We start from the raw sequence: 25,617 nt of genomic DNA on the forward strand, positions 1-25,617 counted from the left end.
ACAGTTAGAAAATATGTTGTAATGTTATAATAATAGTTGTTATAACAAAGAAGTGTATTTTACATCATAGGCTGTGTCTTTGTGTTACTACATTATCTGGGTCACATGACAGTGATATTCCCAAATGACGTATCCTAATATTCATTCAAAACCTAAATTTGTTTAAAAAAGTAATGAATAAATAAATAAATATTGTCAAATTTGACTGAAAGAGACAATTCATTTTAATTAGTTAATCACATTTTTATCTCAGAATTTAATTATACAGCCATATTTGGAATTGTCACAGTTCTAGGCGTCATATGGAGTTTTCGGTTCTTTAGGAAGACAAAATAAACTGAAAAGTAAAGCACATCTTTCACATCAAAGCTAGAAAAATGACGCGTGGCTCTGTTAACCGTCTTTTTCAACAGTAGTTGAATCAGTTATGGAAATGATCTGTAAGTTGTTAAAGCTACCTTGGACTATTGTTGCTCTGTCATGCTCAAAAAATGCCTTCTCCTTTCCATTATTTTTATCAATGTGCTTTGTGATTGTCTACATATCACTTGCTATTTGTTGACCAGTAGGGATAGACGGATTATTGGCTGTTTTTGATCTGTATCGGCATTTGATCTGCCCTGGGAAGAGCAGGCTCGCCTCTACAAACATCTGTGTGATTCATCATGTACAGACTACAGAGAGTCAAACAGCCTTAAATATGTGGTCAGAGAGAGATAGCACACTGGGAAAAGAAGAAACTTTTTGCCGGAGAGTGCGGAAAAACATAAGAGATAGTTTTGTCTAGGGCTGCAGCTAGCGATTAAGTCATTTGATAAGAAATGCTTTTGCTTTGTAGTAAATAGCAATAGTAAATGTATAAAAGAGAGGTTTCAGTTTTAGAAAAAGCAACAATTCTATTGCTTAAATCACACACAATAACAGGAATAGATGTTGATATTTATAAGCATTAGCCCCGTGGACCACCCTGCTCCTAAATCAGGTGGCCAAAGTATGTTTTTGGTGAACTGAATGTAAATCTGTTTTGCCCTTCGTCTCCTTCATGCCTCTGGCTTTTACACTGCTCATACAAAAAAAAAAGCTGTTCACTAAGCCCAGGTACATGCAACTGAACGAAGATTACAGCAGGACTATACTGGGGGACACATTTTCGGGAGGCTGATCATCTCGTCTCTTAGCCCTCACTATTTTCCTCTCTTCCTTCATTTTGTAATCTGCGGCATCCGTCTTCACAGCATGTGTTTACAGCGATATACAACATTAGTTAGATTGCTTAAATTACGCTTTTGCATGGAGGGTTTTCAGGAATTAAATTATTCGAGTTACTCGAGGAATCGTTTCAGTCCTAGTTTTGTCAAAGCTAACAAAAAAACGGCTTCATGGAAAGAGTGTTCTCTAACAGATCTACAGGCAGACAGTCATTTGGATGTGGAGATAAACAGACAGTCACGTTAATGATTAGAGTAGATAAATGTAATGTTTGGAACATCTGTGCTCAACATGGATGTGCTTACTACTGTTGCCAGGCAGCCTGCTTTCCTTTACTTCAGCTCTCTTCTTCTCTAATACTTCTTTTTCATTTTTATTTTATTTTGATTGAATGCCCTCTGGTGTTTCAGAGAATACAAGCAATGTGTTGAGCATTACCGTCTCTGTGCATACTTGTAGCGTGCGCCATCTATGGAGGCCCTCACGTTGCCCTGGCGATTTAGCCAGGTTAAAAGAGAGCCACCCATGAGACGCACATAACCCTGGCTTTAGACTCAACATTAGGGGTGGGGGGGGGAAATCGATACATCATAGTATTGCAGTATTTGCAGTGGCAATACTGTATTGATACACAGGCGCCAAGTATTTTATTATACAAGTGTTGGTCAGTTTGTCTGCTTGACAATCCCATTATGCAGCAATACAATTAAAGTGAGACAAACAAACAGAGAGATGTATCATTTTAGATGAAACAGATGTTGTCAAAGTTTCCTTTTAGGTACGTTATTTGCAATTAGGAAAAATTCGAAGTTCAAAAGAAGGGTTATAAATTGCAGAATATTGCAACATGTTTAAAATCGCGGTAATACCGTATCGTGGCATAAGTATCGTCAGGATATCGCATCGGGGGGCGTCTGGTGATTCCCAACCCTACTCAGCATACCTCGCTAACCCACTAATCACACTTGGTGGTACCCCCTCAGGTCCTAACAGGGCCTTTGACTCGTAAGTAATGTGAAACAACGAAAGCACCTGCGGACTTTAGACCATGAAAAGACGTGTCCATTAAGAAGCAGGTTATTGCAAATATGCCAGACAGTGGAAACAGTGGAGTGTATTTCTTTTGCCTTTGCCCTGCAACATGTTAAACCTACACTACATTTGTAGTCTCAACTGTTTTATGTTTCCACAGGTGATGGCGTCCCAAAGGAAAACAGTCCTTTTATCAACAACACAGACAATGACAAAGGCAACAGCTACGATGGCACCAACTTGGCTCTTTTTGAGGTAAACATTTTGTCATTCGCTTGATATAACCCTTATTCACAGGGCAGAGAGAGGTTGTATTGCACATGGGAACTTGACAGTGTGATTTGTTTTGGCAAGAAGATAGAAAAAGAAACCCTTAAACTGTGGGGTAGAAGCTGCAAATACACCAATATCTTTTTCAAGTAAACACTCCCTGCCAGAACTATTTCTGCATTTAAAATAGAAGCAACCCATCAAAGCATTCACGAATGCACAGTATGCTAAAGCTGTGGGTGAACTAAATAAATACACCGGGAGCTTTTCTTAGCTGAACAATGCGTCAAAGAGTTTATTTACCATAAAGAAGTTGGTGCTTTCCTTCAAGAGAATTCAGCTGAACTCTTTCCAGGTGCTTTGCTCTGCCATTTGGCAAACCTCGCCCCTCTGTGGTTACTGGCCTTTGTAAAGAATCAATTAGGCACTGCGGCTTCTGTGTTCCCCACTCTGCATGAAGCTGACGCAGCCATGTTATTCTAAGAATGCTTTGAACAGTTAATTAAATATTGCACTGTTCAATTTGGTCCTGGAAGAGTTTGTACCTTGTTAAGCATTTGGTAAGCAACTGACCACTCAAAGGCCAAATTAAAGTTTAAATATGATTTATGAAAATCCAAGTTTATTTTTATCTTGACGGAGGAACATGAAGTTAAAAAAAAGATAAGTTGAGTGTCATCCTGCGCTTGTAAAAAAATAAATAATTCAATCACATTTTCTCTATTGCAGGAGGAGATGGACAGCAACCCCATGGTTTCATCTCTCCTCAATAAACTGGCAAACTACACCAACCTCACCCAGGGGGCCCAGGAGCATGAGGAGGCTGATGATGATGAAGGGGCCAAGAAGAAAGCTGTTAAGGTACAGCACATCTTCAATGCATTGTTTGTACCAGAGTTCTAAGGTGAAGGACAATAACGTTCTGTAGAGTTGCAAATAAACTGTTGGGAATTATTTAGTCCATATTGACGACGTTTCTTTTACTGATCTAACAGCTGATTGGTTCAGAATGGACTCAACACGATGACGTTTCATATAAACGTTAATGTTTTTGTCTGATTTGAAGGTTTATTCTGTTAACAGAACACGTTGTGTGGCCGATGGTGCTGATCACTAGCTAGAGAGACTAAATCTGTTCAGATTATAGGTCATATACAGTCTGTTGTTCATTAACGTTAACAACGGATCGCATGTAGAGCATTTTAACACTTTGAAACAGGAAGTCGGAACTCAAATGTACATTGTCCCTAAATGTCTCATGCTTGGTAAGTGTCCCGGCGTCAAGACATCTACATGCTGGCATTAAGTCATAGTCATAGCGCCACTTAATGGCAATAGTAAATCATGGAAAATGATGTGACAAAACAAATGACTGTATGTGACAAACATCCTCTTATTTACATGAAATTTGCATTGAGTGGTCTACACTTGATGTGGAGCAACATAATGCAGGTTTAGTGCGTGTTAAATGCCTCGTAGTGGACACAAAATTTGCATCAAACCATGACAAAGCCGACCACGATTGAGCTTCCCTGATGTGCATCGAGGGGCACCGTTCATTGCTGCTTGCAGCTTTAATTTAGTTTGTATTATGTTTTGTTTGCACTGCAGAAAGCATGGTTTGGGATGGACAGTAATTCTTCCAAATCTGCAACAGTTGTCAACTTCACTTCAATTTGAGAACCTCTGGCAGTGACCTAAGCGTCCAGAAGATGAGAACAGTTTAATATTAACCATTGTTCTTTTAAACCCCCTGAACTATTATTACATAACAGGGTTATTACATAACTTTGCCCCTTGAAGCCCTGCTGTTTGTTTTATTCTCCAATCTTTCTGAGGTTATGCAAACCTAAGCACGCTATTTTCTTGTCCATAGCATTGTATGCCCTTGCTCGCCCTTCACGCCACTGTAAAACTTTATCAGTGTTTGGCAGAAGATCTCAAGGTCAAACCACTGTAGAAATACAAATATTAGAATTTTACCATTTGTAAGTGTAGAATAGTTATCCAGTTACTATCTTCAAGTTAGTTACTGCAAAGGAGTTATTACGAAATCCAGTCATTAAGCTTTTTGTGCTTGAAAGTAAGACCTGAAAAAGTGGACTCTTAAGTGAGTATTTTATTCAGAAACAATGCTTTTTTTACTGTATTACCAATGGATGGATACAATCTGTAGTTATCAAACAACAAGCTGCCTCAGAAGCATCAGTCTTATCTTAAAGACTATATTTCAAATAGAGCAAAGTGGTTGTTGTTTTTTACAAAATACATGTAGGTCCGTTATACAGTTGTTGGTTGAGTCACAGAACAATGGTAAAAGTGAATGTAATAATAAAAATACCGCTGTTTGTCCAGCAGCTACTTTCTCCTAGTTATGAGTTAGCACAGCCTTTGTGTTGCGCTTGCTCTACAGTGCATTCATGATGTTTCTCCTTTAGGATCCTTCAATGCTCATGTTGTGGTTTCTTTGAAAATAAATATTAAAAGTAGCCACAGTGCTGCCATGCGGTACATAGATGCCTGTGTAACCGCAGCTTGAGTCCCATGCCAGTTGCTCCATCTTGTCCCTTACATGGAAATAGGCCTGGGGCACATCCCATTGGCTTGGAGGAACATCTTGGTAAAGAATTGTCGCCCCTCTTTCTCTGTACCAGTGGGACTAGTGCTGTACATTTGGAGATAGATGGCTCAAAAGGTAGCTGCTTGTCAACACGAGGGGATTGATTGAAAACCGTGTTTTTTTGTCAGTAACATTTTAATGTTGCTGTTAGCTGCGCCTTCTTACATGCTTTTGGGAAACAAATGCTTTATTTTGGGGTGGAAGCATTGAAGGATTTTCCACACGCTCTGTCACTGGTTACTGGATAGTATAGTGGTTTATATAAATGATGCCTGTGTCACTCGGATGTAAGTCTTAAAGCCATATCAAATTTTTATCAAACATTTATGAACATGCTGAACATTGCTCATTCTTCATACTGCTAAGAGTAGGAGCTTATGCTTTTAGAAACTGGATTTCCCTGTAAACGTGTGATGCTGAGTAAAACCACAGCTTATAAATTATTAAGCATAGGAAAGTAAATGTGGGTCCTCGCCAGTGTCTCAGTTTAGAATACTATGTATGTGATGCAGTGTTACTTCAAGTTTTGGACTGCATTGTAGTTAGTGGTTTGTTTTTTATTTAATATTTAATTACGACACAACAATTAAACTGTATAGTCACGCTTTGTCCATTTTTTTGCAACTCTGAAAAGACATTTTGATTCATGATTTTATTTTATTTTTTCTAATAACAGAGTTGATTCATACCATGTTTTACCATGTCTTCCCATTTAACTTCCCCCTTAGACATGCCATTAGTTCCCCATTAAAACGTCTTCTTTGTTATTATTTTTCTTTATTTTTCTTTATTTCTTCTGTCTTATCTTTTGCTGCCTGTTGTTGCTGTCATTCTCTGCCCTTTCTAGCCCTAATCACCAAACACACACTCATGCACATTCATAAATCTCATTTCTACTCTACTGTCTTTTCCCCTTCTCCCCCACCCCCTCCCCTACTGTACATCCCATCCTCTCTACAGAGCCCTCAGATGGGGACCTTCATGGGTGTCTACCTCCCCTGCCTCCAGAATATACTGGGGGTCATCCTGTTTCTGCGTCTTACCTGGATTGTCGGCACTGCCGGCATCTTGGAGTCCCTGGCTATTGTCTGCTTGTGCTGCTCTTGTGTGAGTACTCAACCACTATAACCTACATGTCTTTTTTTTTTCTTTTTTTTTTTTCTACTCTTATCCATCTTAGCTTTAAAATGAAAGGACAAGTACAAACTGAAGAGACAAGAGATTGTCCTATATGTAGGTTTTATAGTTTAATCCTTTAAAACATTCACGATTATGTAAGTGTACTTAATGTACACGTCCAGCGCTTTAATGCATTACCAATATATAAGAGTGGATATGTGCTTGAGTGTTGAGCTGAAGCTGGGCACTGTCACTTTAACTCTTAATGGCAGTCGGGTGCAAATGTTGGATTGACAGCAGTAATGAATGACAGGCAAGTTGACTTAGTGGTCACTGATCCCTCCTATATTTAGTCACTGTGACTGTCCATTTCCCATGCACTTCTACCTTCTAATGGTACCTGGCAAGCAGCTTGCCGTGTAATCCCCCCCTTTCCAAAGTGTCAGAAACACAGCGACATGCACACCCACACAGTGGCTATATTTGCCAGGGCAGACAATGGATTACTTCAGCTTAATCAGGGAAAGTACAAACAAAAACCTTGAATTCTATCTCAGTTAAATTCTTTTTGGTTTATAATGGAATGCTCTGATGGTATAACATGATCAACTAACAAAGCAACCACATTCCAGACTGCAAAAAAAGAATAAATCCTGAAATGTAAGTTCATCCCCGTAAACTGAAAGAAGCGTTCAAACCCATAACTCTGTTTATTGTGCGATATTTAATGAAACAAATGAATGAAAAAAATGTAACCCAGTATACTGCATCTTTAAAGCTATGAATTAAAACAATCCGATTTTGTTACTGTACAAACTGTTTGCCAAGAAAGATGGGGACGCCATTTCATATATTATAATCTAGCTAAAGTGCGTTTTGGAGGGTTTACCCTCCACTGCATCACATCTGTTACATAATAAGAGATGCTTAGTCGAACAGATTAACGTTTTCTCTGCTTAGACCACGTCTGACTTTGCACTGATGGTTCCACATCAGCCACCTGTTTATAGGTCATGTTTTGTGTGCTCTAAACCCAATATTTGAAATTTCTAAAAATAACTTTAAAAGAAATATCCAGATGACTGGAATTTAGAGCAGTACTATTTACTCTGTGCACTTCAGAATATTTAACTGTATTTTAAATTTTCTTATAATCTCTTATTGTTCATCACTCACTTTCCTATTTTTGCTGTTAACATGGAAGCCATTGCAAACCGTTTTCTGTTTTATTGATTCACCAATATAGAACTACAAATGGAGCAACACATTAATGAAAACAAAGAGGCTCAGTGAGTCAGAATGGGTCTAATGAGACCTGGGATGACGCTGACATACTGAGAGCACAAACACCCGTTTTCTTTAGTCCAGTACACAGCACAGCATGCTAAATATTTGCCATCATGTAATGATTGGTCTGTTCTTTGAGCTTTGTGTTGCCCAACAACATGTATACAGTCGGGGCTTTGTGTTTTAAAGGTCACGGGCAGCACCTGGTTTTCCAAAATGTATCCACATCAGCATGAAATCCACTCCAAAACAAACAAAAGAAAAACTTTCAATGAAAAGGGGTAGTAACTGTATGATTTTTTTTTTTTTTGATTCTTGGGGTCTTGATTTAATTCAAAGTTGATCACTGATTCTCACCCAGCGCTGCCCATTTTTTACTACTCAAGATTTTTGTATGTAAACTATTATTTGTATCAAAACTGCCTCGTTCACTTATTGACCAGTTATATTGTATATTTCATATGATTGCAGTCACCTCAGTTTTAGTTACTCTTTGTTTTATTATTTCATTTATTGTAAGATACAGTTGTGCTCATAACGCCCATGCTAAAGTTGACTAAAAAGAAGAATAAAAAAAACAAGTTTTGGAAATTGATCTTAATTAAAAAATTAGGTAAAATCCAACCTTTAAGGACACCAATTTTCTATGTGAATGAATATTATATTGTAAATAAATAACTGTTCTTCCTTGAAATACAGGGGGCATATGTATTCCCACCCCTATGTTAAATTCCCATAGGAACAGGTAGATTTGTATAATTAAAGGCCAGTTATTTCATGGATCAGGATAATATGCATCCTGATAAAGTTCCTTTGGAATTAAAATAGCCCCATATGATCACACACCCTTCACCAGATTGGCATGGGATACTTTCCATAAAATCATCTCTCAATGCAAATCAAATCAGCTATTAGTCTAACTGAAATAAAACCCTGCCAATGAGCACCACTGCACCTCCTGTGTCGAGCAAGAGAGAGAGGGAGAATGATTGACCCACAGGACAGACCACCGTTATGAACTACGATGAACTTGAGTTTAATTGTACCTAATATTATATGAAATTATAATAATTTAGGAGATTATCCACACACATTTTCTCCCGGCCTTAATTTGAGGCCGGCCTTTAATTGTCCCTGTTGACCACGCCCCCGGCCACTATCAGAGGCCCAGCTTTTAATTACAGAATTACGGTAGCACATTTCATTAAATCCACTGACACTTTACACAATTAAGTTTACAGGGGGACAAGGGAAAATAAAACAGGAACCCGCCACAAATGATTCTGTGATTTTTCAGGAACAATCCACCGGCAGAGGCCTTACTAAAATCGAAAAATAGTGTTCTTTTCACTGTTAGTCTCATTTGCTGTTACAGGCCATTTATGATCATTGTATGACAAATGACAGAGCTTTAGAAACGTAACACATAGTCACTGTAATTAACGTGTGTAACCAAACAATAAATACAGAAACAAATATTTACATTTAACTGTTTAAGCTTAATTGTGTAGGTTTTTGATGTTTTATATGTTACATTCCATCCATTGCCAACTGAATTGCTCCAAAGCTACTGACGCTGCTACTGGCTACTAGCAACTGCGTGGAGGAGGGGTTGGGGTTGTGCGCTATCACGGAAGGCTTGTATCATATGGATGCACCGATAGTTTTTTTGTCATTACTTAGAATTCCTCATGGCGGGGACAGAAACTACGCACTATAGCTTTAACCTTAGATAAAAAGAAAAGGAAATTAGTACTGTTAGAATTGTGTCCACATGACTTATAGAAAATGTCTGGACATTTTTCAACAATGAGGAGAGGCCTCCCAGTTGTTGCCCTTGCTTTTAACATCTTTGGATTTATTTGTGGTCAAGACAAGCTAGTGTGTGCTTCCGTTTTCAGCGTAACTGGGAGGTCACATTTTCACTTAATTGGCTTTACTCCAGCTTGTGTGCCACTTTAGACCGGGCGTCCAGCACCAGGTCTGTCTTGGTCTTGTCCTTGTCCTTCCTCCTCCTCTTTCCTCTTCTTGCCTTTGTCTTCTATTCTCTCATCTTCACACGTTCTCCTCTCCCTCTTTCTTCTTTTAGCACGTCTTTCTTTCTTTTCTTTGTACCTCTTATCTTGTCTCGCTGCCTTTCTCTCTGCTCTGTCCTTTTCTCTCATCCAGAAGCACTATTAGGTAACAGGCGGATGTAATTTCCCTGGACTTCACCGAAAGATTTCAGGGAAAAGCTGCTATCCATTACTAATTGGAACGATTTAGAGCATAAGCCCCTAAGAAGTATTTGATAAGGCTAAAATGCCACATTAAGCCCTCCAAATATCCAGCCTAGACCCCATCTTTTTGTTACAAAAAGAAATGTGTTAGAACGGTCATGTACTGTAGCTGGAATGCTCACACTGCCCCTTTATTCCAAACTTTGGAGTTATTAAACATATTTGACATCAACAAACTTCAGATAGGTACCTTTTGTGTTTCAAATTCACTTTCCGTTTCCTTTCACAATTTCTTTGTAACTAGGTCTCAGATCCATTGTCATCACACCAGATGTGTTGATCTTCTATATAGTCAGTTCCACAGAACTAACCCTTGGCCAGTTTTCGATCAGGTACTGAGGTCTACTTATACAGAACCGTTTTCCGCTTCCCTTCGCCGTCACTCCTCATTTATGATTTATGTCAAATATATATATATACATCTTAAACAACTCTCTTCTGTTGGTGGTGTACATTTAGTTATACAGTGTATGAATGCAGTGCATATGTGTGTTATACTTTTACTTTTTCTACCTCGTTTTTTTATCTGCAGTACCCCCAGTCTGGATTTTGTATTATTTTCTTTCCTTTGAATATTTGTTTCTTTCATATTTTTAAAATATTTCCTTATTTGTACATTTGTGGCAAGCATGTACAGTGGCCCACCTGTGCATTGTACTATGTTATTGTAAATTTCTGTTTTTTTGTTACAAAATGAAAGAAGAATGACCTAAACAGTAAATACTCGCTAAAAAAAATAACAAAGGAACATGAGGTGTGTTAAGATTTGAGTTTTGATGTCTGATGTTGTTTATTTGGGTCTTCTCTTCATAGACCATGCTGACAGCCATATCCATGAGTGCAATCGCTACCAATGGTGTTGTTCCAGGTAAGTCACTTTGGCACTGGGTCAGATATTCACAAACTTAAACAAGGAATGTCCAGAGAAGAATATAAATGCACTAAAAAAACACTTTCCTTTTTATGTAGTTTGATATGAGGTTAAAAGGGAGTAAAAGGAAAAGGACAGAAAGTAAAAGGCCTTTAACAGTCTTAAATCCGCTAAAGTATTGTGTTCTATGTCCTAAATTATAAGAAACAGATCTTAATTTCCCTACGTCCAAGCAATGCTACCTCATTATGCTAATTTTTTTTTTTTTATTCTATGGTGCAGTAGTTATTTCCTTTGTTACTGCAATTATAATTTATACAAATTAGTATATATTATAATATATTATAATAACTACAAATGAGACCAACATGCTACTTATATTGCAGCCAATCAGCTTTCGTGTTATTGGTGCGAGTCTCTTTTAGATTGTACCGAAGACATAAAACTGATTTTTATTTTTCAGTTATGGGGAATTTTAAATTTAGTGATACTTAATTCAGGATTTAGTTGATGTTGTGATACAGGTCTTGAATTTCATTCATAATGGTCTTAAAAATGTCTAAAAAAGTTTTAAATTTGGCTTAATGAAACTTTCAGGATCCCTGCATTTAATGTATTTGTGGATCTTTTATAAAATTCACAATTTTTTTCCACAAGTTCCTGAGAAGCTGACTTAAGAAAAGATTGTTTTTTTGTTTTTTCATAAAAACCCGTTCCCACTATGCTCCCTCCTTTCTCCGCCAGCTGGAGGCTCCTACTATATGATTTCCAGATCTCTGGGCCCAGAGTTTGGTGGAGCTGTAGGTCTCTGTTTCTACCTGGGCACAACCTTCGCTGGTTCCATGTATATTCTCGGTACTATAGAGATTCTCCTGGTGAGTAATCATTGTGAGCCTACTACTTGTCTAAAGTGGCTATCCTCCTTATGAATGTCATTCAGGCTCAGAGGTAAAACTTGCAGTGTTCTACGTAGAGATGTTCTGGTAGAGTTAATGCCCCGATCACATACCACGTAATTAAGACCAGAAGAAAATCTAAATGACTTTATTGATGTTCTTTTTCTGTTATGACTGAATGTCGAACTTGATAATAAAATAAAATTCTACAGCGTTCGTTGTTTCTGTTTTACAAAAAGTTAAACCTGCGCCAGACCGTACAACAAAGATAGAAATCATACTACAACCATACAGGGATAGTAGTAAACATTTGTTAAAACATAATAAAATTTATGAGACACCGGTATCGGATCAGTACTCAGTATTGGCCGATACACAAGTTGAGGAATTGGTATCGGGAAGATTAAATAAAAATTTTTTTTTGGACTTGTCCTTCCCCTCGCCCTTCCCCATTCAGACCTACATTGTGCCTAAAGCCGCCATCTTTGTGGCTGAGAGAAAGGAGGACGAGGTGGATGCCCTGCTGAATAACATGCGTGTTTACGGCACCTGCTGTCTAGCGCTGATGTCCGTGGTCGTCTTTGTAGGGGTGAAATATGTCAACAAGCTGGCGCTAGTCTTCCTGGCCTGTGTCATCCTCTCCATTATCGCCATCTATGCTGGAGTCATCAAGACCATCTTTGAGCCGCCAGACTTTCCGTGAGTCCATGCAATGACCTCCAGTGTTGTGTTGAACCATACAATGTGGAAATAGCATCAGACTAGATTTGTCAGCCTGCCATAGTGAAGACTATGAAGACGGCATTTCAATGCCGCCTACACATGATAAGCGATTTGCTCTCTGTATTCGTCATCATGGGTGGCAAGGAAGCTTCCTGTTGCTAGGTAACGACAGCTGTTATTGGTTTTCATAGGTTGCACTTTCGAAAGGTCAGCGAAATATTGGCAGGCTGATATTATCGACCGATATTAGGCATTTCGCAAACTATCGGTATTGGCATTTATAATGGTCAATAAATGATACTGATAAATGAATATTTACAAAAAATTAAATTAAAATGTTATGAGTGTCCATAGGGGGCGCTCTTCAACGTCCCTGTTGGCAACACTGATTTTTTATTGTCACTGTGTTTTTGTTCAAAGGACTTATGCTACGGAAAGGAGTTTCATATCTTAAGTTTGTAGTTTTATACATTTTATTTATCAGAACTGTTAATACATTTTGATGTTCCTCTGTTCTATTGTGACAATAAAACAAATTATTATCAGATTATTTGGTGATAACTCATAAACACAACTACAAATAATTAATGTTAGGGACGTCTGTTTAAGTTTTGTTACGCATTTCCGGATATAAAATATTTACATAAATCGGAATATTTGATTTTTAAATAAACAAATATTTGTGTCGGTATCAGACTTAAAAATCCTTTATAGGTCGGGCTCTAGTCAGCAGCACGTGGGTCAAAGTTGAACTTTGAGCGCAGCGCATATCAGCAAATCCGAATGGCGCGCGGCGCGCAACGCCAGGGGTTGAGCAGCTCATAGTTGGGTTCCATCACTCAGCCCACAGGAAGTCAATGGAACAGCCGGCGCAAAGGGTTTTGCTGCCTATCATGTGTAGGTGGCTCTATGAAGAAAAGAAAAAGTCAGGAGTGCTCAGAAGTTTAAGCAAATCATGAAAGTTCTTTTTGGAAGGGAAACCCAAAAAAGAGAAAGAGAAAGAGAAAAAAGGTCCAAGGCACTCTTCTTGCAAATAACATAAAAACCCTTTGGCTATTTCATTTCAAAATCTTAGCAAAAATAGAGCTGGGCAGCAACCCATGCATAGCGACACAAACGGCCTTCTTCAGAGTCTGTGTATTACTCTAATCTTCTCTTCCTCCACACAGTGTTTGCATGTTAGGGAATCGCACTCTGCAGAACCACAACTTTGACAGTTGTGTCAAGACGGTGGATATAGGCAACGTGACCGTCACTACCAAGCTGTGGAAGCTGTTCTGTGACGGACCTGAGCTCAATGCCACCTGCAACGACTATTTTGTCCAAAACAATTTGACGGAGGTGCAGGGCATCCCAGGACTGGCCAGCGGAGTCATTTCAGGTTGGAACCATAGTAATTTATGTACAGTCTATGATTGGAACACAGTGTTTCCTCTGGAGGTCTGACTAGCAATGGGTAGAACTAGAACAATTCCAGATTTTGCTGTACAAATGTCTCAGAAATAATATATATATTATTATATATGCCCGGATAGCTCAGTTGGTAGAGCGGGCGCACATATTTAGAGGTTTACTCCTTGACGCAGCGTGCCCGGGTTTGACTCTGACCTGGGGCCCTGTGCTGCATGTCATTCCCCCCCTCTCTCTCCTTCAGCTGTCCTGTCAAATAAAGGCCTTAAAATGCCCCAAAAATAATCTTTAAAAAAAGAATGAGATTAACAATTTAATTCTCATTCAGTCAAATTTACAAATATGTATTGATTTATCACTTTTTTAAACACATTGAAGTTTGGAAAAGATTATTTTGGGGCATTTCCGCCTTTATTCATCAGGCAGCTTAGATATGAATGGGGGAAGACATGCAGGAATGTGTCGCCGGTCATGTCCGAAACCTGGGCCTTTATGTTAAGGACTAAACCTCTAGATATGGGCCTGCTGAGCTACCCTGGGGCCCCACAGGACATGTTTTGGGCATGTCACAGCTTATGAAGTAAACCACGCCTCTTTATTGTCATAGAACATCTAACTGCCCACACACACGCACACACACGCACACACACACAGACACACACACACACAGACAGACAAACACACACACACACACACCCTTGTCATGTCTGTTGCTATGAACCTGTTTAGGGTCAAGTGGCAACAACTAACAATTGAAAGTCTTACCAAAACATACTTATATAATTACAATTACATATCTAAACAATTACCAGTAATTTGTCATGTTATCAATTAATTGTGAATAAAGAAAGAAACCGCGATTATGTAAAAAATAATAACATATTAATTGTTACAGGCCTAGCACTGGGCAAATGTGGTGAAATTGGAAAGCGATCCATTTCCTCTACAATACTTTCAACTCATTCCACTTCATCACACACACTCGTTTATATTAGTCAAAATTGTCCAGAATTTGTTTTTCACCTATCATACTGACATCCAAATTGAATTATAACGAGAGATAAATGGAGAGGTTCAGACAGTGATTGTTAATTACTAACATCTCAGTAGGGATATAGCCAATGCTTCATTAAGTACAGTGCAAACTCTGAACATTCCTTATGTCATGGAATTGTTGGCCATGACGAACTAGGTTTACTCCAAACCTTCAGTGCGAATGCTTTTCTGTCATAATTATGGCGGACTGATTTCATATGTGATTATTGCGCTCTCCCTGCTTTTCTCCTATCTCCATTTGCTTTCATTTTACTTTATTAATTATAGTTTTGATCCTCAACAGTCTCCCTCAAATATCTCCTTGACCATACTGTCATCATGACATTTGATCATTTGATCCTCTTCCTCTGACATATAATTCCCCCTCTTCTGATTTAAAATAGTTTTAGTTTTTGACTGTTTAGAAGTCTGGACTAGTGGAAACATGAGCTGTAATCAGTTTGCCTTCCTCACCTCCTTTAACTGTCAGTTCTCTCTTAGCACCAACTGATCACGTCTAATTCTATGGACACTGCTGCTGGACCGGCTGTCCAGTAGTTGTTTGGAAGAATTTCATTATGTGTTACGCAAAGTGTTGTTGTCATTACAAGGAACTTGTAGAATTATCTGAACTTATTTCCTCAAATGCTTTTAAATCCAGATTGAGAGAACCTGAAATGACCTGTTTAAATTGTAAATGTTTTTAATGGTCTGTGTTATATAACTTTTTAAATGTAATTGATTGTGTTTTGCCTCTTGACCAGGACTCCCTTGAAAAAGAGGTTTTTAATCTCAACGGGACTTTCCTGGTTAAATAAAGGTTAAATAAAAAATAAAAAAGAATTCCTCATGAGGGCAACATAAACTACATACTACAGCTTTAAGGCTAGAATGGCACAAAAATGGCTTTCTCGGTGCAACCAGTTTCTTGACTACCGCCACATTGTCAGTCAAGTGTAAGTTACATATATTACATGTCATTTAGATGACGCTTTTATCCAAAGCAACTTAGGTCTTATTGACTCAGGTCTACAAAACGAAATGAACCTCTTGCAAACATGTTTGAGTCAGTGGCTGTTCCACAGCTACTAATTACTCTCTTTCTGTCTCTATTGTAGACAATTTGTGGTCAGAATATGGCCCTCTGGGTATGTTGGTAGAAAACAAGAAGTTGCAATCTATTGGGGAAGGTGACTCTTCCCAGGACATCTACATGCCCTATGTTGTCAATGACATCACCACCTTCTTCACACTGCTGGTCGGCATCTACTTCCCGTCAGTCACTGGTGAGACTGACACCCCCCCACACACAGTATGGTAGAAAACCAGAGAATATAGTTTATAGTGTTTTGTTAAGACTCCATGTTTGATCTTCTGTTGTGACCCCCCCCCCCCCCCCCCCCCCCCCCCCCCCCAAACCCTTCCAGGTATCATGGCTGGTTCAAACCGGTCAGGTGACTTGCGGGATGCCCAGAAGTCTATCCCCATTGGGACCATCCTGGCTATCGCTACCACCTCCTTCATCTGTATCCTTAACCCTCATGTTGTCCTCTGGTTTTCAGATTTCAGAAGTATGAAACTAAAATATGGGTTTCTTTTCAACCAAAATACCCACAAATAACATGGATAGTTCCCTACACCGTCCCCTTTGCGAGTACAATTAATGATGACTATTTTCATTGAATTTTGATTGTTTTATTCAATTTCCCAGCATTTGAAAAAAAACTGAAATGGTTTCAACACAGTACCCTGAAACTTTGACATACACAAGTCTCTGATTATCCATCAAAATATGCTCTGATATTAGTCAAAATAATTCATTATTTCTGTTTTTTAACTCAAACACAATTATTGACCATGAATTCCAAAAACTTAAGTGTAAACTAGTGGTAATAGGTTGGTGTTAATATACTGGTGGTAGTTAAAAAAAGTGTCAAATGTCGAAAAAAGCATCAAAAACATTAAAAAAGTGTAAAAAAAATAAAATTAAAAAAGAAATCCCTGAAAAAAACTGTCAAAAAGTGTTAATTTTTCTATTTTGACCTGTGAAGACATGATGGGCGGGAAGACAACACAAGGGTTAAACCTTTTTGTAAAACTGATACCAGAACACCTTCCTTTCACATGGATTACAAATGTTGTTCTAGCTTAAACAGCGGGGCCTTCAGGTGCCTAGTATATAGCTTCTAAAGCACAACTAATGTCGTCAAATATGGAAGATTATCTTTTAGTTGCCACAGCTGCTAGGTAAATAGGTTGTTGGCAGGAATGGAACAATAATCCAAGCCTGCCAAAGGCCCAACACAACAGAGCAGCAACCACCAGTTAGATTGTGGCTAGTGTGTGCACCGTGTCTAGCTTTACAGCAACATGGAAAGGTGAAGACTTTGTCCAAGGATTGACTCTACCCTTCCTGAACAGTGCTCCAGACATCACCTGTGTGATTCTATTCGGTGGCTGCATTGAGGGAGTTCTGCTGCGAGACAAGTAAGATTTCAAAACAGAGCACATACTGTAAAATACTGTACACATGAACATGTTTTTATACAAGACGTTTTTATAAAAGGAATTGAAAAAAAAAACGGAACATATTTGGTGTCATTAAGGGTTTTGTTCCCCTTCTTCTCTTTTAATATTACCTCCTGAGAGCAGATGGATATCATTTCCCAGTCACTTAGTGCCCTCATCAAGAGGCTCAGACTTGGTTTGTTAGGAGTGACCCCAAATAGTTGAATAGTCAATGCTTCGGTTGAAAGAGTCTGATTTGACTGCCAGCCTCACAGTTGAATCTTCGCAGCACCGTAAAGTCCAGCTCGAGATGCAAGTACCAAAGTACTTGCAATGCGTCCGTCTGCAATGTTCTGAAATCTTCCAGTTTACACTAATGAGACAAAATGAGACGATCTATCGTCTTTATAGCACGCCTCTTTGTACTTTCATTCTTACTTCTGACTTTCAGGCTTTTTTGTCGATGGATATCATCTATTGCATCTAAATATGAATGTTGATAATAAAAAATTTTTGATTCGCTGCCTTGTATTAACAATGCTCTCTTCAGTCACTCTATATGTTGCTGGATCATAAACCTATATACCTCCTAGCCAGTTCTGTCTGCTGCAACTTATCCCTGCATTTTTCTGAATCGGTTTTGTTGCGTCACAAATCTTTTTTAAGTCAACAAATAAATCCAACGGCCCAATGCCAGATTTAAGTTTCTCTTTCAATGATCAGCGATGTCCTGTTGCCATACCTACATGGTATCCACATACTGTATCATGCCATGTGCACGAAACCAACTGTTAAAAAATCTGTCTGTCTATCTGGCCGGCTGTCTGCCTGCCTGTCTTCTATCAATGCAATATTATTAAAAGAATATGGTGAAATTAATGTATATGATTGTTTTTGCATTGCAGATTTGGTGACGCAGTGAAAGGTAACCTTGTTATAGGCACACTTTCATGGCCCTCACCCTGGGTTATTGTGATTGGCTCGTTCTTCTCCTGCTGTGGGGCGGGGCTACAGAGTTTGACTGGCGCCCCGCGCCTGCTGCAGGCCATAGCACGAGATGGCATCGTGCCTTTCCTGCAGGTTAGACACACACACACAATCAACACAGATACTGTCAAAGCAGTCTTCATCCTCATCTGCTTAGTTTCTAACTTTCATACTTGATTATGTGTGTTAGGTGTTTGGTCACGGGAAAGCTAATGGAGAACCCACCTGGGCTCTACTGTTGACTGCTGGGATCTGTGAGATCGGTATCCTCATCGCCTCCCTGGATGCCGTGGCTCCCATTCTCTCCATGTCAGTATCTGTTTGCGTAGTACTATTACATGCTCTCTTTCTTTTAAATCGGATCACCAGATATAGTCTATGATCCCTCAAGTATTTGACTCCTTAAAGCCACTTAAGGTCGTCATAAAATGGAGATTTAGATGACAAGTGAGTAGTATTTTTCTTTCTTCCGCAGGTTTTTCCTCATGTGCTACTTGTTTGTCAACCTGGCCTGTGCAGTTCAGACCCTGCTACGGACGCCGAACTGGAGACCACGTTTTAACTACTACCACTGGTGGGTGATGAATTATTCAGTGTGTATACTGTGTGTATATATATATACAGTATATATGTGTGTATGTGTGTGTTTTCTCATAACGGTCACACAATTACCTAGACAAATCAGCACTTTAAAAAAAGAGAGCAGAAACATATGGGAAACAAAGAAAAAAGCGCACACAGGTGGAGGGCTGCCAGAGTATCTGTGCCATTTCAAAGTTTGCTCAGATTAAGGTAGTAGTGTAGCAGCACACATACAAATCAGGCATTTAGGTATAATCAAAAGAATGATCTGCAGTTCTTTACTCTTTACTTACTTACAGTGAAAGAAGGGGCTATTGAAAGTCTCAAAAGGTTCATCTGAGGGTCTTAAAACACTGCAGTTTAACCAATTTGTCAGGCTTACAGTATGTAACCTGTCAGGGACCTGCTGTCAAGATGATTTGAAGACACATGCCAATAGTCACACATAAACGCAACCACTGATCCACATGTTCAGATGATGATAGCCTTTACTGAGATCAATTCCATGACAGAAGTTAAGCACAGTACAGAACAGCACTAGCGGCCCAATCTCAACTGGTTTCATTCATTTGGACATATCCATGAATATTCAAAAAACCTGAAATAGTTCTGTAAATGGCTGGGTATATAGTTAATAGACTGGAGTGTGTGTTTTCTCCTACAGGGCTCTGTCCTTCCTGGGAATGAGCTTGTGTCTTGCTCTCATGTTCATCTGTTCCTGGTATTATGCTATTGTGGCCATGGCAATCGCTACCTGCATCTACAAATACATTGAATACAGAGGGTAAGATTTACTTTATGAGCGATCATTTCTTTCTAGTCAGTTCAGTAGTCCTGCATTGCCAGACCTTCCTCCACAGCCCTGCGGAGGAAGGTCTGGCTAGTCCACACAGCATTCTCTGTTTTTTTTTGGCATTTCTTTAAACCAATCAAAATAGTCTTGGGCGGCGCTAAGCAACGCAATCACGGTGACTCTGCAAAATAGCCTCGGGAAGGCACTTGTTTTGGTGGAACGTGCGTACGTTCAAAAGTAGTTTTAGTCATATGAGAAAAAACTCAGATTGGACAGATACTCTAGCTAGCTGTCTGGATTTACCCAGCAGAGATCTGAGGAGCAGTTAACCACAGTCCTTAGAAATACACCGGAGTTAAAAATTCCAACACAAAGAAAGCGAAAGGTAATGGACATCTGGCCAAAAAGGAGGGACGTCTGGCGGATCTTCTGGCAACCGGAACAATCCTGTAAATGAAACGTCGTCGATGTAGACTAGGCATACAGTAAATCCTTTACAAGGAAAGTTCATATATGACTGCGACTGATTTATGACTGATAAATTAGACTGCAAGACTGTTCTTACAGAAAATAAACCGAATCAATGTTTGGAATAAAGGTACTGTAAATGTACCAAACTGATCCATTATACATAGAAGATAAAATGCTTTAAGTGATCAGACATCTTGACCTTTACAGCTACTGTCGTGGGTAAATAAGTGAGCATACATTTTAGGATCCTTCGCCTGATTCTAAAATGAGCTGTGTTGTACAGTTTTTCTCTGCTAGCAAGTGTGTTCCTTCCGAATAAGATGTTGAAATCTAAAAATGTAGCGGTGAGATTAAGGCCTGCTAAGTTTAACAAGAAAGGTACTTGTAGGAAGATGTTTTTTGTATATGTTGAACCACAGAATGTCACAGATGTAAAGGAACTAGACTTAATCAGCAAAACACACACTTAAGCCACACCCACCCAACATGTGTGATAACATTTTTAGACTTTGTAAGGAATCCCAACTAGATTTTTTTTTATCATACTGTGTGTTCTCATCTTTTTTGCTTCTTGGTAATATTTATAATTCACGGCTGATTATATGTTGGCTTTAGGGCAGAGAAGGAGTGGGGAGATGGCATCCGGGGCCTGTCTCTCAATGCAGCACGATATGCCCTTATTCGCCTTGAGGAGGCGCCACCACACACTAAGAACTGGAGGTACTGTGTGTGTGCGTGTGTGAGGGCTGAACAATATATTGTTATAGTCATGCAATAAAATATTAAACAATATACTGTACATATTGCGTACTGCTACATCATAACGCAATACACTTGGGGATTTTTTTGTGTTAGTTGAAAGAAAATATCAGTAGAAATCTTTACTTCAGAATGTAACTTTCAGTCTTTTTTAGATTTTTAGAAGACTACTAAAAGCAGCAGAAATAGTCAACTGTGTACAATTGTACTGTTTATTTATCTCAAGTAATATTGTTATTGTGTTATCAACCCATCATATATTTCCTTAATGTGTGTGTGTGTGTGTGTGTGTGTGTGTGTGTGTGTGTGTGTGTGTGTGTGTGTGTGTGTGTGTGTGTGTGTGTGTGGACGTCCGTGCGTGCATGCATGCATGCCTGTGTTTCATATGGATGTGGTCCCAGTTGACATAGTGCCACCTGTCACAGTTGCGGTGGACAAAAGAGAGACAGGAATAGACCCACAGGGTGACTTTGATTAATCTCGTGGTCCTCTACCTAATCTGACAGAAGAGGTTGATGAGCCTTTATACTGTACAGAGGCCTCCCCCGGCTGACCTTGTAGACTGCCTGTCCAAAAACCAAACTGTAGTTTACTCTCTTGGTATGTCCAGTGTGGATACTGGATGTTGTACAGATGGTTCTCATTGAAGGCAACTGTTTTCAAACCTCTTATGTTAGTCTTGTGCCAAACACATGTTTGTGTGTATTGGAGCATTGCCAGGTCCCTATTCAACAGCGGTGGAAGAATATGCTGTTACAAGTAAAAATCTTGCATTGAAAATGTTACTTTAGTAAAAGTATGTGACTATCATCAGGAAAAAAAGTATTCAAAGTAAAAGAACTTAATGCTGAAACATCCTCCCATTTTAGAAACTGGAAACAATTCAAACAGTTGTGTTTAATGGTCAAATCATTTTGATAGAGCATCAGATTTTATAAACTATAAGTGGAGTAAAAAGTAAAATATTTCTCTCTGAAAGGTAGCAGAATTGAAGTATTGGCATTAAAAGAAAATACTCAAGTAAAGTACAAGTACCTCAACATTTGTACTGAAGTACACTACTTGAGTAAATGTATTTAGTTACATTCCACCACTGCTATTCAACTCCAATTAAGGTCTCCCTGCATAGCTAGGTGAGAACCAATACTACTGTAATAATGTTGACACACCTCTTTTTTGTGTTACTTGACAAGGCATTGAACATGTGTGACAACAAAGTAGTACATTTGTTTAGTTGTACACATAGAAACATATGTGTTGTTCTCCATGTACCTTCTGAGATGTAAAGATGGAGCATTCTTTCCCGCCCTCTGCCCCCTGCCCCCTTCTTTTTCTCTTCTTGTATCCAGACCTCAGTTGCTGGTGCTCCTGAATGTTGACTCAGATCAGGGAGTCAAACACCCCCGCCTGCTGTCCCTCACCACTCAGCTGAAGGCGGGGAAAGGCCTCACGATAGCGGGGAATGTTTTAGAGGGAACCTATCTCACCAAAGATGCCGAGGCCAAGAAGGCTGAGCAGGTATATTGGAAGAGCATAACCCAGCATGCAGCGTAAGCATGCAGTGTATTTTAGGGCACAAGCACACATGGGAAAAGCAAATGCAGGCACGAGTACAGTATATTGTCATTTATGTTGATGTTGCCTTTGCCCTCAACTCTGCACTACACATACAACTGTGTTCTACCAAAAGGGGAATGTCAGGTTTCACAGCTACAGATGAACTCTGCCATCTACTGGCCAAATACAGTAGGTCATGTGATTCTTTTTTTTTCTTTTTTCGCAACCTGATTTGACAGTGTCCTCAGAGGCATATTTAATCATTGGATTAGACTTTCTGCAAAAGCAATCCTGTGCAGAAGCTGACTTCCAGATTACATAAGCGTCTGTATTTGTGGGCGTTGTTGAGACCCACCATTATGAATTGTCCTCAATGGATACTAATGAGAGTGCTGGAGGTTAATTTGGAGTTAGTGGTCATAATTAAATAGGGAATATTTTGCCATTGAAAAGCCTTGGAATCTTTATTTTCAAATGTGTTGTAGCACTATGCCCAAGATAAATTTCCCCTCAGGGACAATAAAGTTTATTCTACCCATCTATACATTTCTATGACCTTCATACTTCATGTTTGCTTGTCATCTGGTCTTTCCCTGTCCAGAACATCAAGTCTGCCATGTCAGCAGAGCGAACAAAGGGTTTCTGCCATGTTGTGGTGTCTTCCAACCTCAGAGATGGTGTCTCCCACCTCATCCAGTCTGCGGGACTGGGAGGCATGAAGCACAACACAGTCCTAATGGCTTGGCCTGGGAACTGGAGGCAGTCCAATGATCAGCAGTCATGGAAGAATTTCATAGGTACAGAACAGTGGACAGTTCAAAATAAATTGAAGTACATATGTAGGTATAGAAATGCATAATCAGACATATTCTTGTATTGTTATTTTGTAATGACTGAAAATGACATCCCTAATTGATTGTAAAGAAATGCATAGAAAGTAATTCTAATACAGCTTACATTGGATATTATCATAGCTGCGTATGCATGTCTTATAGACAACACATACTGATTGATTAGTCTCGCTTTGCCAGACCTTCCTCCACAGCGTGGCGGAGGAGGGTCTGGCTAGTACACACAGCACAATGGGATGTGAGATTATTATATTATTATTATTTAAGCCAATCACAATGACAATACATTACATATCATTCAGATGACACTTTCATCCAAACTAACTTACAATTGTTATACAGTGAGGAAAATAAGTATTTGAACACCCTGCTATTTTTAAAGTTCTCCCACTTAGAAATCATGGAGGGGTCTGAAATTGTCATCGAAGGTGCATGTCCACTGTGAGAGACATAATCTAAAAAAACAAATCCAAAAATCACAATGTATGAATTTTTTACTATTTATTTGTATGATACAGCTGCAAGTAAGTATTTGAACACCTGAGAAAATCAATGTTAAGATTTGGTACAGTAGTCTTTGTTTGCAATTCCAGAGGTCAAACGTTTCCTGTAGTTTTTCACCAGGTTTGCACACACTGCAGAAGGGATTTCGGCCCGCTACTCCACACAGATCTTCTCTTGATCAGTCAGGTTTCTGGGCTGTCGCTGAGAAACGTCCAAAGATTCTCTATTGGGTTTAGGTCTGGAGACTGGCTAGGCCACGCCAGAACCTTGATATGCTTCTTCCAGAGCCACTCCTTGGTTATCCTGGCTGTGTGCTTCGGGTCATTGTCATGTTGGAAGACCTAGCCTTGACCCATCTTCAATGCTCTAACTGAGGGAAGGAGGTTGTTCCCCAAAATCTCGCAATACATGGCCCCGGTCATCCTCTCCTTAATACAGTGCAGCCGCCCTGTCCCATGTACAGAAAAACACCCCCAAAGCATGATGCTACCACCCCCATGCTTCACAGTAGGGATGGTGATCTTTGGATGGTACTCATCATTCTTCTTCCTCCAAACACGGTTATTGGAATTATGACCAAAAATTCTATTTTGGTCTCATCTGACGACATGACTTTCTCCCATGACTCCTCTGGATCATCCAAATGGTCATTGGCAAACTTAAGACGGGCCTTGACATGTGCTGGTTGAAGCAGGGAACCTTCCGTGCCATGCGTGATTTCAAACCAAGACGTTTTGGTCTTACCAACAGTAACATGGAAATCGTGGTCCCAGCTCTTCTCAGGTCATTGACCGGCTCCTCCCGTGTAGTTCTGGGATGATTTCTCACCTTTCTTAGGATCATTCAGACCCCACATTGTGAGATCTTGCATGGAGCCACAGTCCGAGGGAGATGGACAGTCATGTTTAGCATCTTCCATTTTCTATTGATTGCTCCAACAGTGGACCTTTTTTCACCAAGCTGCTTGGCAATTTCCCCGTAGCCCTTTCCAGCCTTGTGGAGGTGTACAATTTAGTCTCTAGTGTCTTTGGACAGCTCTTTGGTCTTGGCCATGTTAGTAGTTGGATTCTTACTGATTGTATGGGGTGGACAGGTGTCTTTGTGCAGCTAACAACCTCAAACAGGTACATCTAATTTAGGATAATAAATGGAGAGGTGGACTTTTTGAAGGCAGACTAACAGGTCTTTGAGGGTCAGAATTCTAGCTGATAGACAGGCGTTAATACACTTATTTGCAGCTGTATCATACAAAAAAATAGTTGAAAAATCATACATTGTGATTTCTGGATTTAATTTTTTTGGGATTATGTCTCAGTGGACATGCACCTACAATGACAATTTCAGACCCCTCCATGATTTCTAAGTGGGAGAACTTGCAAAATAGCAGGGTGTTCAAATACTTATTTTCTTCACTGCGTATGCTAAATGTCAGAGGTCACACAACTCTGGAGCAACTAAGGTTAAGTGTCTTGTTCAGGGACACATTGGTAGATGTATTGCAGTGGGAAATGAACCCCGATCTCCCACACCAAAGGTGTCATATCCATTGCGCCATCACCAATATGTACAATTCTCTCATTATTTTTGCCTTATATTTTGGCAGGAGAAGACATATGTAGCTGCTAACCATGCAGTGCTTTATCTTCCCCTAACAAAAAAGGTAGCTTTTTGTCCTCAGTGTAGGTAGTGAAGTCTGGGTGCATTTTTGAAATTGATTTTTTAAAAGATTTTTTGGGGCATTTTAGGCCTTTCTTTATATAGGACAGGGAATGACATGCAGCAAAGGGCCGCAGGTCAGAGTTAAAGCCGCTGCTGCATTGTCTAGTAAACCTCTATATTTAGGTCAGGCGCCCC

At 39.5% G+C, this 25,617-nt stretch overlaps 1 protein-coding gene across 7 annotated transcripts in view; it reads left to right on the top strand.

Annotated features, from left to right (window-relative positions):
• Positions 1-25,617, top strand: part of slc12a7b (solute carrier family 12 member 7b) — an 82,493-nt gene that overhangs the window by 45,551 nt on the left and 11,325 nt on the right. For 6 of the 7 annotated variants that reach the window (XM_034861888.1, XM_034861889.1, XM_034861892.1 and 3 more), the window contains exons 2-18: positions 2,402-2,496; positions 3,241-3,372; positions 6,092-6,238; positions 10,630-10,684; positions 11,432-11,562; positions 12,041-12,282; positions 13,476-13,687; positions 15,870-16,037; positions 16,179-16,277; positions 17,181-17,238; positions 18,165-18,339; positions 18,437-18,555; positions 18,722-18,820; positions 19,493-19,612; positions 20,708-20,812; positions 22,201-22,369; positions 23,010-23,205. In XM_034861888.1, the coding sequence (XP_034717779.1) occupies positions 2,402-2,496; positions 3,241-3,372; positions 6,092-6,238; positions 10,630-10,684; positions 11,432-11,562; positions 12,041-12,282; positions 13,476-13,687; positions 15,870-16,037; positions 16,179-16,277; positions 17,181-17,238; positions 18,165-18,339; positions 18,437-18,555; positions 18,722-18,820; positions 19,493-19,612; positions 20,708-20,812; positions 22,201-22,369; positions 23,010-23,205 (2,322 nt within the window). Of the gene's footprint in view, positions 1-2,395; positions 2,497-3,240; positions 3,373-6,091; positions 6,239-10,629; positions 10,685-11,431; positions 11,563-12,040; positions 12,283-13,475; positions 13,688-15,869; positions 16,038-16,178; positions 16,278-17,180; positions 17,239-18,164; positions 18,340-18,436; positions 18,556-18,721; positions 18,821-19,492; positions 19,613-20,707; positions 20,813-22,200; positions 22,370-23,009; positions 23,206-25,617 lie in introns of all 7 variants that reach the window. The other variant, XM_034861894.1, reaches the window with a different exon arrangement.

Source organism: Etheostoma cragini, chromosome 22 (genome assembly GCF_013103735.1).
Source record: "Etheostoma cragini isolate CJK2018 chromosome 22, CSU_Ecrag_1.0, whole genome shotgun sequence".
Lineage (NCBI taxonomy): Eukaryota > Metazoa > Chordata > Actinopteri > Perciformes > Percidae > Etheostoma > Etheostoma cragini.